Below are 15,225 nucleotides of genomic sequence, written 5' to 3' on the forward strand. Positions count from 1 at the left end.
AATTGGTGGCTGACTAAATACTTTTTTGCCCCACTGTATAGTAAGGGAACTGTTGACCAAGTAATATTTTTTTTTAGTTATGATTTTTTTTAATATTATTATTTTTCATTGTAGCTCAGAAAATCATGTTGATGCACTCTTTTTTTAATAAGAAAATAATGCAAAAACCATGGTTACAGTAACACACCTTCAGTAGAAGTAAACCAGGCCACTGTTCTGGAGTGTTTCAAGGCAGAAATGTGTGGCTTGGAGCTTTGTTAAAGATTAATAAGTGATTATGTCAAAGTAGTCTCGTGTTAATATACTTGCTCTGGAACCAACCGTCAGGCCAACCTTATTGTCAAGCCCATTATATATTTGATCTGTAAACAGATGCATTACTCAATGTCGGACATGTTTATGTAAACAGCAGTAGCGGCATCACGGACACTGGCAGCCCAACATCACGGATGTTTATATGCTTTGCTAGAATGTAGAATGTTCCTGAATGTTCAAGTGGAAAGTCAATTTCTGTAAACTTAGACTTTTAATAGCAAACCCTTGGAAAGAAGAAGAAAGCTCAATCGACCGCAAAAGCTGCTTTTTAAAAACATGTCATAACCGTTTCTGCGTTTGCCTTTGAGTGCAGACGGGTAATTGAGAAACCTCTTTCAAATCGCTTTTTTAAAATAGAACTGGACAAATAATGTTTTGTGTTGCAGGCCTTTTTATAGGGCCGGTGGACTGGAGCTGCTGGTTTACGTTGGACTTAAAATAAAGTTTAAACGCAGCTTGACAAAGCCTGTGTTTACTAGCATAGACTAGATGCTCTTAGAAACCGCACTGTGGTTTTTCCACTCGGAGCGAATCTGTACAATGCCTACAACTTCTGTTTGTTAGATAAACAGAGCGGGTCAGCTCATATGTCTCTCTGCTCAGTTTAAATGTTGAACAAAGAAACCTCTCTACGGTACACACGCGGAGCAGGAAAGGAATACGTCCATTCACAATCAGGATACTTCAAAGGGTTTTTTTGCCGTTGGAAATCCAGGCTACGCAACTGCAGCGCCGAACAGGAAAGGCATGCTTGTCTTGGACGCCGGCCCATTCTTGAATCGCCTTCAACCTGGTTCTTCGAGATGGAACAAAGCGGTGGAAATTCTGCTTACATCTCACATACTTCTCTAATTGAAGCCAGGTAATTGCAGACTTGTAATAAATAGGATTGTCTGGAGGATTATGGGAGAAAGGCTTCTACATCTGATTAGATTTCTTGCATCGATGCAATCTGCAACCAAAGCGCTCCACTGCTGGTGGATTTCGATTGACCGTTTGTCACGGAGCGGCAGCTTTCCTGCGGCTGATGCAACGCATTGATCTCTCTCAGACCACTGAAGGTTCATTGGGAGGACACCAATTAAATCTGACGTCTCCTGTCAGGCTGGTAATGCTGCCTCTGCATGGATTCATTTGACTTTGTTCAGTGAGGCTGAAAATATCACCTAATACCTCCGAGAGCTGCAGCTCAAGGCTGGGGATCACATGACTGTCTGCACGGGCGTTTGAAATTGAAATGCTAAGAAGCTGGCTGAAAGCTCGCTGTGGTTGAGAGCAGAGGAGAGGTAGAGCATACCAAACAGGTCCTGCTGCAGAGAGACACACACAGAGAGCTGGGATGGAAATTAATGTCATGGCCATAATGATTGACTGTGTTTCCGTCTCCTCCTAGGAAAAAAGGTGCGTTTGGATTTGTGTTAGCAAGCCACTGAGTGCAGAAAGATTAGGCATCGTCTCTTCTGAATGGAAAAATTGCATGTGTTTTATTTTAATATTCTTTAGCATAGTAGCAGGTGTTTTATGTTTGAATTAGTGTGGCGCATCTCCTGGCTTTGGCAGTAGGTGATCAGTGCTGCATTAAGAGTAGCACTTGGCTTGGAATGCACAGTATGTCTGTGTGGTGTATTGGTATCATCCATTTGGAGAGGTTTTTGTTTGTTTTAATTGCCGTCCAGCTGTTAGAGGCAGAGCCAGCTTATTCTTTCACCTCAACTAAACAGTTGATCATCAGTCTGTCCATCATAGTGCAACACTGCCCACTTTTTCATTGGCCTTGCTTCTGGAAGTATGTGGAAGTGCCCATAGGGATTTTAAGTTTTTGCTAAAGAGTTAAAAGCCATGAATCAAACCAACCAGCTACAAAGTGAATCACAAAATTACAACTTTGATTTAAAGGTTAATTAAAAATTGTAATATAATATAAAAAATATATGTATATTTATAAATCAAACAAAAAGGTACAAAACTGTGAACTACAATCCCAAGAAGCACTGGGAACGCTTTTAGACAATTAACCTCTTTATAAACTCTTTAATAACTAAATTTCTAAAAGATTTTATTGACGCCACAGTACTTTAATCAGTAGAAAGATACACATTTTTGTATTTGGGAAGTGATGGGATAATGTACAGCACAATGATCACTTCATGTCAGGGTTTATTTTGAAATATTGACCAGCTTTTTTCGGTGTTATTGGGTAATATATATATAATATACTCTTTGTTAAAAAATATTGATTACTGTATAGGGCACATTTTCTATATCAGTGCACTTGACAGTTATTTTTTTCTGCTGCGTGTTTATTCCTAATTTAGTACATGAATGTGTGTATTATGCATTCCTTTCGAGAAAATCATGTTTGTTTTCTTCCTTTTTCAGGTGCGATGGATGATGTACTGGATTGTTTTTGCCCTGTTTACAGTAGTGGAGACTGTCACAGATCTAACCATAGCCTGGTGAGTCTGACGATTGAGTCTTCATTCACACCAGCGACGCATTTTCCTGATTACAAGTGATTCATGTCAGGCTAAAGAAGCAAGCCGTTTCATTTAAGATCTTGTTTTTGTTTCCCTAGACCAAGGAATGCAGGGAAGCAATCAGGGTTTAATGAAACGAAGTTGCCATTTTAATTTAGAGTAGCACAAATTAATTTGTTGGAATACAGCTTTAATGAGTGTAATTATGTTCGCTGATTAAGCAGATGTAACGTGGGTTCTCATATCTCTTTCTCCCCTCTGATCTGAAGGTTTCCCCTCTATTACGAGATCAAGGTTGCGTTTGTGATCTGGCTTCTGTCTCCCTACACGAGAGGAGCTAGTGTCATCTACAGAAAAGCCCTTCATCCTCTGTTGTCCTCCAAAGAAAGGGTGAATCTATGCTTCATACACTGTTTTTGCAAAGCATTTGAGCAAATAGTGTACTATTTTTCACCATAATGCAAAATGAAAGATGATTTTTTTCCCCCCCTGCTGTTCTGCGACCCTATAAGAACAGACCACCAGTTGAGAACTACAGATCTAGTCCTCCTTTACTCATTTACAATACCATTTTCGCATATTTTATTGTTTGGCTATGTACTTTGTGACTAGAAAGTACTCAATCTTGCCCTGATGTTCTTGAAGGAAATTGACGATTACATAGTCCAGGTGAAAGAACGAAGCTATGAGACCATGGTGAACTTCGGCAAGCAGGGCCTGACCATTGCTGCAACTGCTGCTGTGTCTGCTGCTGTCAAGGCAAGTGTGTGTGTGTGTGTGTTGAATATAGACCCATAGAATGAGAGAGAGCTGTTTTGAACAGTTTATATATAGTTCTGCATCTGATATGTTGGTTTATACTGTGTGGGTGTTTTCAATTTCAGTAATGAAGCTAGCTTGAGTCCTTTTAAAGTCTGCATGAAATCAGAACAGACCCTATTTGCTTTCTTAATAATCTTTTTCTTTGAATGTTCTGTTTCACTCAGGAATACACTGCCCTTTGAAAGTTTGGATTAAGATAGTTTTGTTGTTGAAATTATTACTTTTATTCAGCATTAAATTGATCTTAAGTGACAGTAAAGACATTTATGTTACAAACATTTATATTTCAAATAAATTGTTCTTTTGCGCTCTGTATTCATCAAAAAATCCTATAAAAAATTGTGCAGTTTCCACAAAAATATTAAGCAGCAAAACCGTGTTTAACATTGACGCTGCTCAAGAAACATTTATTGTTATCAAATCAGCATATTTGAATTATTTCTGATGGATCATTTGATCCAAGAAGCACTGGGAACGCTTTTACTGTTAATTGGAGAAATATTTGAGAAATTATTGATTTAAAGATTTTGATTTTATTGACGCCACAGTACTTTAATCAGTAGAAAGATACACATTTTTGTATTTGGGAAGTGATGGGATAATGTACAGCACAATGATCACTTCATGTCAGGGTTTATTTTGAAATATTGACCAGTTTGACCAGGGTTTATTTTGCGACAGTGCCCAGCTTTTTTCGGTGTTATTGGGTAATATATATATAATATACTCTTTGTTAAAAAATATTGATTACTGTATAGGTCACATTTTCTATATCAGTGCACTTGACAGTCATTTTTTTCTGCTGCGTGTTTATTCCTAATTTAGTACATGAATGTGTGTATTACTACTGAAGACTGGAATAATGGCTGCTGAAAATTCAGCTTTGCATCACAGGAATAATTTACATTATAAAACAGATAGTTCCGGTCCTTGATTCTGATTGGCTGAGCCATGTTCGAAGCTGGTGTAAATTACTCTACAAACACACACCTTTGCTTACATTTGTCTGTTGCTTGGCAAACACTTTGTTGCAAGCACAACTGATTCTGAGGAACCACATTGTTTGGTGGAAGAATACGGTTTTTATTAATATCATTACACCTTATTTGCTCTGTTTTATTTTGTGAAACCGTACTACGTATATGGAATAACCGTTTTATAAAAGCAATAAGCCCCGTGAAGCCGTGGTTTACAGTGAATTTATAACAGCTAAGGGGGTTTTCACGGAGTGCCTAAAACCCCCTTAGCTGTTATAAATTCACTGTAAACCACGGCTTCTTGGGGCTTAATGCTTTATTTTCAAATATATTCAAATGGAAAACATTTATTATTTTAAATTGTAAAAATATTTCACAATATTACGGTTTTTACACGAGACTAAAAAAAATAAAAATCATACCAACTCCAAACCTTTGAAAGGTAGTGGTACATCAGATTATGAAAGTAAACCGGTTGCAAATGACACTTCACCTTAACCATTTTTTCCCCTGTCCCTATTCCCTGTGCAACAAAGTGCACTGGCACAAACCTGCAATACCAGTAATAAATGACACACTAATGACTTTCATTTGCAAGCAAAGGTCACTGTTCCTTTGTGAAAACAACCCAAAGCCATTAGTATAAGTGCAGTAGTAAATGTAATCATGCTGATATCCTAATCAGAAGCAGAACACAGGGCTGCTCAACAGTTTTCATTTGGCCACTGTCCTGCCTAGGCTCTCTCTGAAAAGATGCCGTTATTGAAAGTCGTCTCTAAAGTGGAGCCAGTGAGCTTGTAAAAGGCTTGTCAATCTTTATTCTTAAACGCTGCCATATTTTCCCCATCATACCTCTTCTTTTTTGCTTTTACCCTCTTTCTGGCATGTTGCTTCTGTTTTCTTTGTGAAATCCTCTCTTTGGCGATGATCTTTTTCTTGTTACCTTGTACTGATGTAGACTGCTCTATAGGAATACTGCAGCCCTGTTCTCTCCAGTGCAGGTAATGCTATAGTGTCTACAGCATGTGGAAAAGCAGTATCATTTTAACAGCTTTTAGCTCATGCTTTCCTTTTCCCATCTTTCCATTGTTTTTCTACATTTTTGCAAACTCAAACATGGTGTTAAGCACTAATAGTATTATTACATCAGTTTAAAACATTCATGTTATGAGGCCTAAAATGTCCTTATCCAAAGAATGTTTTTTTTAATCTCATGTCCATTGTTCAGTTAAGCTCTCTTCCAAAACCCAAGTGTGCTGCATAATTCTAGCATAGTTGTGCTGCCTTCTAAACGTGTGGTCACATTAGCACAATTTTGTCCATATATTCCCGGAAACTAACAAGTGGAGGCGGGTGCTAAAAAAAGGGAAAAAATCCTTTCCACAGATATTGAGAAGTGTTCCATAACACCCTCAGATCTTAAATCTTCCATAGTATCTTATGTCATCAACAATTGGCAAAACAAATCAGTATTTGAGTATGAAATTAACTCTGCTGTGGGTGAAAGTCGCATCTTTATTTCCAATAACTGCTGGGATCAGATCACATATACACAATTTTGAATAGGACATTCCAGAATCACACCCAAGTTCTTAAAGGGTTATTTCACCCAAATATGAAAATTCTGTCATAAATTACTCATCCTCATGTCGTTCCAAACCCATAAGACCTTCGTTCATCTTCAAAACACAGATTAAGATGAAAATCTGAGAGTTTTCTGACCCAGCATAGACAGCAATAGAACTACAACGCTCAAGGCCCAGAAACGTATTAAGGACATCGATAAAATAGTCCGTGTGACATCAGTGGTTCAATTGTAGTTTTATTAAGCTGATGCAGGAGCCGGCATTCTGACGTAAAACCTGAATGCGCTGCGGCTTGTTTACAAAGAGAGGAATGCACACTCATTCATTGTAGTACTATTGTGAACGCGCGTCAAATTCTGACACAGAAGAAGTCATTATTTTTGTTTTGTCGTATTCTCATAGCTTCATAAAATTAAGGTTGGTGTCTTATGGACTATTTTATCATGTCCTTACTACTGTTCTGGGCCATGAAACGTTTCAGTTGTGTTGCTGCCTATGCAGGGTCCGAAATCTCTCGTATTTCATAAAAAATGTCTTAATTTGTGTTTCGAAGGTTTGGAACGTCATCAGGGTGCGTAATTAATGACAGAATTTTCATTTTTGGGTGAACTATCCCTTTAATATCAAATGAAGATCTACCAATATGCTTTTCATGCCAGAGGCCAGTTTTCTTTTTAACATATTTTATTCATCTGTGCTAGTTTAAGTTGTCTACCAGAATCAACCCTGAATTCATTTTAGAATTATCTAATGCAAACTTTTAAAACCGTATATAGGCTTTTAAATTGTTCTTTTATACTAATTCAGCTTGTTACTCACCATATGAATAGCCATGGAAGCTGGCATGGTGTTAAATTAAAAAAACAAACACCAACCAACTAACCATTGTCTGTATTAATAATGTAGTTTTAGGCATGTATTATGCATTAGTTTTCTCCCACAGAAATCAATTTCAAACAGCTTTCTGTTGGTCAACGCCCTAAAATTCCCATTTGCTCGGATTCCTTTTGAAATGACTCTATTTTGACCATGAAATTGACAGTAAATGTGAATGCATCTTAAGATACCTTTCAGTCAGATTGTAAGGTGAAAGTACTGTGATGAACTCAGTGGGAAAAAAATCCATAAAAGATGGCAGATAAAACAAGAAATTTGTGACTTGTTAATATACTACTTTGTCATGTGATATTTTCAAAAAAATAATATAAACTTCAATTTGATTTCACTGCTGACATGCAAATGCCAAACCTACGAGTCTATTTGTTCAGTTGACAACAGGGCAGCTCACTAGGTAACAGGTCACTTGGAACAGAACCCAAATCTTATCAGCATTCATTCATTCATACATGCATGCATGTTGTAATGATGTCGTCGTGGATGTCCGTGCACTCTTGTTATACTCAGATAAAGCGGTCCTGTGTGTTGTCAGTGCTGATGTGTTTAACCTAATGGGGGCTGTTTTGTCTCTACAGGGTCAAGGTGCCATCACAGAGAAGCTCAGGAGCTTCAGCATGCACGACCTTACCCAGATCCCTCAAGATGACACGTATTCATCATACAGGTCCAACCCAGCCAGAAGAGCCATCATGGACCAGCCAGACGGAGCTGGTAATTCTTACCTCGCAGATTAATTATTAACACTCCATCCTTTGTTTCCTTTCACACTGGTGTTTCTCAGCTGTGTCCACAACAGAAGGCAGATGCCTTACTCTGCCTAACAGGCAGAAGCTCAAAAGAGCTTCCAGTGCATAATAACGTCACGTCTAATGATGCCGAACAAATGAGCTTCAGAGGTGATTGCGCAAATATTTAATCAACAGAGTGCATATTTTCCCGTATGAATAAGATGAAGACAATAGACAGTTATGAAATAGCCGTCTTCCGACTGCTTCGGCAGACGCCATGTTTATTCTTTCCACCATCTGCCACACTGGGTTGTGGCGTATTATAAGCACACGCTGTCTTCATAAACCAGATGAAACCATCGTAGTAGACAGGATGTTACGCAAACATTGAATTCAGATGTGCTTTGATGTCGCCTGCGAAGGCAGCATTTTTGAGGTTTCAGACACAGCCTTCGTGTGACACAGCTAGTGGGAAAGTGTCTGTAAAGATGTTTAGTAGAGCAAGTAAAGCCATAATGATATCTCAACTAAATCTCACACGCTTCTGGAAATCACTGCCGTGTTAACCGGTTTTGGAGCAAATGGAATGGATTCGGTATTTGTCTCAGGCACGGAAGGGTAATAAGTAATAGCGGCACGTTCCTAGTGCTGCTTTGTGAGAAGATGAAGAAGAGGAAAAAACAGCTCAGGGAGGCTCTGAGCGGAATACCTAATGTGCTTCTATCTCAGTATGCTAATGCGTCCTCCGCGTTTGAAATTCCGCTGGCATCCAGGTCATTTTCATCTCGTCTGCAGTGAAGCCATCAGAAAGCCAGCTCTTCCAAAATGGCATTCCCTTTCAGAAGCTCAAAGCCAAGGTGAAAGATCCCGACTGATCAAACGAGCTGCTAATTGCAGTTTGAATTTAAAAACGGGAGGTAGCCTATTAAGAGAGAGGCTCAAGTGTGTTATTTATTTGCTCATGCTTTATTGTTGGGTTTTGGTTTTTCTAAAGGAGCACAGGGCAGCTTTTAGTGACAGACATGATATAAAACATGCCTGTATATATTTTTTTGCTCTCCTGTCAATTATATTCACACAAGTAATGGAGTCTTCTGATATTAGAGAGTAGAACTCGTGTGAATGCATATGTTCACAGTGTTTTCATTGGCAATTGTGAATTTCGCAGTGATTTTAATGTGCTTATTTTATGTGCCCATTAAAGAGCATGTCATTAGATGAATTTATTTTTTTGAATTTCAAGTCAAAGTTTAAACTGTCCATTTTAATGAATCAATTAAAACTTTTAATAACGGATTTGTTTGCATCATTACTCAAATGTGCGGACTGAAGGTGTGTGCTTTTTCTAGGTTTATTTTTTTTTGTGGCAAATATATGTAGTTAAACATTTATGTTAGTTATATTTTGTTGTTTTGATTTATATAAATGCAAATGTACTTTAGTTTTGATACATTTTGATTTTGATACATTTCTCTATTATAGGCAATATACCGTGTATGTATGTGTGTGTGTGTATATATATATATATATATATATATATGTGTGTGTGTGTGTGTGTGTGTGTAAGAGAGAGACGGAGAGATAGAAGTTATATCTCTCCTGGTTACGTGTTGGACTGGCCTTCAGAGCTGCAAAAAATAACAAAAGGCCTGTCTTCTGCGTCTTTATATTTGTCCTCTTTCAAAGCTCTTTCTGCTTAGCTTGCTCAAGGTCTTAACAGAACTAGAATAGGTCTGGAAAATTAATCGCATACTTTTTTAAATCACAAGGAAGTTGTTATATTTCAGTAATTGAAAACAGCAGAGGGTGTGGAAACAAACAAAGGAAAGCTTTTCAGGATCATCGGTTTCTGTATTTCTTCTGCCCCCTTATGGTGGAATGGAGACATGCACACACCTACAGTTCTGTGCAGTGCAGTTTGATACAGTATGCAGTCTTGTTATAGCCTGTCTTTTGGGTGATGGTGTGTGCAGTGAATCTGGCTGGATTGCTGTTAGGCGTCCTGGCACAGGCTGGCTCTGCCTAGCTCCCAGCGCTATCCGGGGAGCCCAGAGGTGATGGTGCCTGAACCCGGCAGCTGCTCTCTCTCTTGCTCTCTTCTCCTACTTTCTCCATGGCTGATATCACATTCCCACCATGTACAATGAACTGGATCAGTGATTCTCAACTGGTCAGTTGCGACCCAAAAATTAGTCTGTTCTGATAGGGCCATGGATGGGAAAAACAATGCTAATTGCAGACTAATAAACAAATAATTGTGCACCGTTAGATAAATAAATAAATAGGCTTATTTTGTTAATATACAACGATACAAATCGTTGCAAAGCAATTTTACAGCAGATTACGTTTCTACAATGATGAATCAGTGGTGACTGTCAGTTAATGTACATATGGCAGAAATGTATGGAAAAATCAATTAAAGATGTAATCAAACAGATGATGAACACTATTAACAGCAATTATTATATGATGCAATCAAACTTATAGCAAAATGTGGTAGTTCTGTATGTTGTTTCAGGGTTGGCATCATCTGAGTTCCTCTGAGGGGTTGCATCATCTCTTCTCAGGTGTTCTGGATCCAGACTGAAGCTTGTGTAAATCCTAGTTACGGCAAAACCAGAGAAAAAAATAGACACACAATTAGCGTAGCTGCTGTTCCAACCAAGCAGAATTGATTTGTTTAACCCAAGCTAAAAAAGAATAATGTGCATTTGATCAGATATAACTGCAGTACAAGATTATGAGATGCATTATTTGAATGCTTGGCCAAAGAGATGTGTCTTTAATCTAGATTTAAACAGAGAGAGAGTGTCCGAACCCCGAACGTTATCAGGAAGGCTATTCCAGAGTTTGGGAGCCAAATGCGAAAAAGCTCTACCTCCTTTAGTGGACTTTGATATCCTAGGTACTACCAAAAGTCCAGAATTTTGCAACCTTAGGGAGTGTGATGGATTGTAGCGTGGTAGAAGACTAGTTAGGTACGCAGGAGCTAACCCATTAAGGGCCTTATAGGCAAGTAATAATATTTTGTAACTGATACGGAACTTAATAGGTAGCCAGTGCAGAGACTGTAAAATTGGGGTAATATGATCATATTTTCTTGACCTGGTAAGGACTCTAGCCGCTGCATTTTGGACTAACTGTAGCTTGTTTATTGAAGATGCAGGACAACCAGCTAGCAGTGCATTACAATAGTCCAGTCTAGAGGTCATGAATGCATGAACTAGCTTTTCTGCATCAGAAACAGGTAACAGGTTTCGTAGCTTGGCAATGTTTCTAAGATGGTAGAATGCTGTTTTTGTAACATGGGAAATATGATTTTCAAAAGACAAGTTGCTGTCTAATATAACACCCAGATTTTTGACTGTGGAGGAAGTAACAGTACATCCGTCTAGTTGCCAATTGTAATCCAAGAGATTCTGTGTACTGTTTTTTTGGTCCAATAAGTAATATCTCTGTCAGTGTTGGGAGTAACGCATTACAAGTAACGTGAGTTACGTAATCGGATTACTTTTTTAAAAGTAACTACTAAAGTAACATTACTTTTTAATTTAAAATAAAATGTCTGAGTTACTTTTTCAAATAAGTAACTCCAGTTACTTTGTTTTCCCGTTCATTGACTGACAACTCTCCTGTCCCCATGTTGAGAGAAATCAGGAGTAAGTGCAGAGGCGCTGTGTGAACAAGATGTTACTGTAGTTCTAGACTAAATGTGAACATGCATTTACTCATCTCACTTGCACAAAAACAGATTCAGTATTCCTCAAAATGAAGGAAAACAGTGCAATGCAAACCTGCAATAATTAAATGCATTAAATAACACAAATATCTTTTATGCATTTAATCACACTGTATTAATATCTTTGCTGGCGACCTTCGATGATACAATTCAGCCATATTAATAAGCAAAAATGACTTAAAATAAACATGACATTTGTCTTTCTTTCTTTTTGTTTCATGGCTGAAGAGTGTTGAACTTTCTTCTCCTGCATTCTTCTATGCTTCATGCAATCCAGAATGGCTGAGGCGTATTCGTTTCACTTTTGGTGTAAAAGGGCCTTTACATTTGCCAAAAATATAAATGTTTATATTAAAAACAAATTAGCAAGCCCAGCCCAAATGAGAAAAAGTAATGCAAAAGTAATGTAACATTACTTTCCATAAAAAGTAACTGTAATGCAATTAGTTACTTTTTTAGGGAGTAACGCAATATTGTAATGCATTACTTTTAAAAGTAACTTTCCCCAACACTGAACAGAAAATTACTTTTACATTTTTAACACACTCTATTATCTTGGATAATTTAGAAGTTTCATCTGGTCTTGTTGAGATATATAGTTGAGTATCATCAGCATAACAGTGGAAACTAATCCCGTATTTTCTAATAATATTACCAAGGGGCAACATGTATATTGAAAATAGCAGAGGACCTAGGACAGATCCTTGTGGCACTCCATACTTTACTGGTGATAACTGAGATGAATACTCGTTTAAATAAACAAAGTGGTAGCGATCGGACAGGTAGGATCTAAACCATCCTAAAGCCTGCCCTTGAATACCTGTATATTTTAATAGCCATATCTTGTTGACATAGTTAAATTCTGCTGTATTTTGGCACAAATTCATGTCACCTGTTCATCAAAAACATTTGCATGCTTACAAAAGTTTCCTATCTTGCATAATCTCATCTTAATGATTTTTCATACTACTGGGCCTATACTTTAAAATGTATGTATTTTAATATTAATGAATAAATATGTAAATGTTTTCTTCTCAGTGTTTGATGTAAGACATATTTCTTGTACAGTAGACAATTTTGGTTCTGTGTTACTGGGTCGCCAATGTAAAATCTGGGCCTTAAGACAAAAGCTGTTTGAGGAGCACTGATCTCGATTTTGCCTGCTGTTGTGTCTGATCAACATCTTGTTTTCTTAACTCTCAACTTGTTTGTTTTGTAGAGTATTATCATGGTGATGACGATGACAGGAGTGATGACGAGGATAAGCTTGTATACTCTGAAGATGAAGCCGTGTCTCATCATGGGCTCAGACGATCTCAGAGCGTCAGGATGACGCGCTCAAAACAGCGCAGAGATGTAAGTCCAACAAAACCTCATAGCACATCTCTATTTTGAATAAACAATACATTACGCCTGCAAATAGCCTTTTTAGCATAGGATGTTAAAAGCCATTTTTATTTGCTATATATTATTTAACAAAACTGGTTACAATTTGAATGCAGCAGGTTTTAATCATTGTTTTATAAATAGAAAATATGCATGAAATAAAAACATATTTCCTCCTTTAAACATAGCAAATCATTATGGTAATATTTCTATAAATGTAAAGGACAATTATGTCTTTATAGTTGCATTACAGTTACTGTTGTTCTAAAAATACTGTACTACATGTAGCGTTTCAGCTCATGTAAACCTACATTTAAATAATAGTTTACCCCAAAAAATTGCTGAAAATATTCTCTCACTCGGGTTATCCGATATGTAGATGAGTTTGTTTGGTCATTGGAATAGATTTGGAGAAATGTGGCATTTCATCACTTGATTCTCTGCAGTGAATGGGTGCCGTCAGAATGAGAGTCCAAACAGCTGATAAAAACATCACAATAATCCACACCACTCCAGTCCATCAATGAATGTCTTGTGAAGCGAAAAGCTGCATATTTCTTATAAAAATGTTTAAAGTTAAAATGCCAAGTGTTTTTTGTTGTTGTTGTTGTTGTTAGCTATTTGGGCTCTGTTTTTATTTGCTGTTTGGATTCTGACGGCACCCATTCACTGCATAGGATCAGTTGGTGAGCAAGTGATGTAATGCTTTTCTAAATCTGTTCTGATAAAGAAACTTATTTAACATCTTGGATGGCCTGAGTGTTGGTAAAGTTTAAGTTTTCATTTTTCATGAACTATTCCGTTAACATACAACCTTGACTATTTGATCAAATCTAATTTTTTTTTTGTCAATCATTACACCTTTTCCTCTGTTGCATTGTGTTGACGTGTGCACACTGAAAGAAGCATTTAAAGTTTAGTAGCAACTCACTTATATTCGCAATGTTCACATGAATTCGTAACATTTACAAGTAAGAAGTAAAATTTAAGTTATGCATTGTAGGAACAAGCATTCTTTCACTACTGTAAAAGTAACATCACTGATGGAAGTTTGCGGTGCCGTTTTTATAATTTAGTTGTTGAAGTTCTCATTCAAATCATGTTCTCTTGAGTTTATTATTGTTTATGGCTACCCTCTTGACTTGCACTGTGCATGAGTTTAATTATGATAACTAATGCTTGTCATTCATTGGTCACAGGCACGTTATGGATCTCTGAAGATCAAAGGGAGGAAAAGACCAGCACTCAATGCCATGACTTACTCCAGCGTGGATAACTGAGCTGACTACTGATGTGTGAGAAGATGTGTCCACTTTATCAGACAACCAGTGTGTTCATATTCTTCTCTTTCCATAAGGGCTGTGGACTTTCAACTTTTTCATTGATATACCAGCAGGTCTATTTATTACTTCTACCAGCAAGTGTGTACATACAGTGAGTGTCATGAGTTAGAGTAGTATATGAAGCGTATGGGGTTTGACTGATGGGTGTGTTTGTAACGCATGGCTTTATTGGTCTGAATTTGACATTCAGATTTCTCTGTCTCCAGTGTTTGTATTTAGAAACGTGTCCTCTTTGGATGTGGGTTTTATATTTCTGTTTTCATACTTTTGCTGCCTTTTAGAAGATGTTTTAAGTAGTTTTTACAATTGTAGTTTAGGTAAGAATTCTGATTCGCGAAAAACTTGAAAATGATTTGTCAGCATCAGACCAAAAGTGTCTCTTATCAGTAATAGAGAAAATACCAAAGAGAACAAAAGGCAGTGTTGCGTTAATGTTAATACAATTTTCAAATGTTAAAAAAAGTCAGCTGTTGTTTCCTTTATTATTGATGGTACGAGGGTTTAAAGAAAACCCCTTTTGCACATTCTTTTAATTCCTCGATTTAAACCTTCACTTCTGGTCTTCATGCAGAATGTTCTTTATCTGGGAGAAAGTCCACACCAATGTAACATCTCTGCTGTGTGTCGTGTGGCTGAATGTGTCATTCAAAATGAATGCAATAATATGAATAAAGCCGAAATGTTGTAATGCAATTATTTGTTATTGTTTATATATTCTTTATCCAAATATTTACAAATATTATTTATACTGGGGATAGGCAGTTGATATAAATTCAAAGCATTGTCAGCAGTATGCTATACTTTAAATCAGTTTGAGTGATTTCTTCTATAACTACAATACGTGTAATTTTTCACAATCGTGACCTAATCGAGTCGATTAATAAAATAAAATAAATTCATTTTTTAAGAGTAATATATATTTGATATACAGGTGCATCTCAATAAAGTCATGGAA

At 37.2% G+C, this 15,225-nt stretch overlaps 1 protein-coding gene across 1 annotated transcript in view; it reads left to right on the top strand.

Annotated features, from left to right (window-relative positions):
* The window catches only part of reep3b (receptor accessory protein 3b), a 29,805-nt gene extending 14,842 nt beyond the window's left edge, over positions 1–14,963 (top strand). The window contains exons 3-8 of the mRNA XM_016283241.1: positions 2,695–2,771; positions 3,062–3,182; positions 3,438–3,551; positions 7,650–7,785; positions 12,761–12,897; positions 14,127–14,963. Coding sequence (XP_016138727.1) covers positions 2,695–2,771; positions 3,062–3,182; positions 3,438–3,551; positions 7,650–7,785; positions 12,761–12,897; positions 14,127–14,207 — 666 coding nt within the window. The 3' untranslated portion in view covers positions 14,208–14,963. The remainder of the gene's footprint in view (positions 1–2,694; positions 2,772–3,061; positions 3,183–3,437; positions 3,552–7,649; positions 7,786–12,760; positions 12,898–14,126) is intronic.
* The last annotated feature ends 262 nt before the right edge of the window (positions 14,964–15,225 follow it).

The sequence above is a fragment of the Sinocyclocheilus grahami genome, unplaced genomic scaffold, assembly GCF_001515645.1.
Source record: "Sinocyclocheilus grahami isolate Dianchi unplaced genomic scaffold, SAMN03320097.WGS_v1.1 scaffold172.1, whole genome shotgun sequence".
NCBI classification, from domain to species: domain Eukaryota; kingdom Metazoa; phylum Chordata; class Actinopteri; order Cypriniformes; family Cyprinidae; genus Sinocyclocheilus; species Sinocyclocheilus grahami.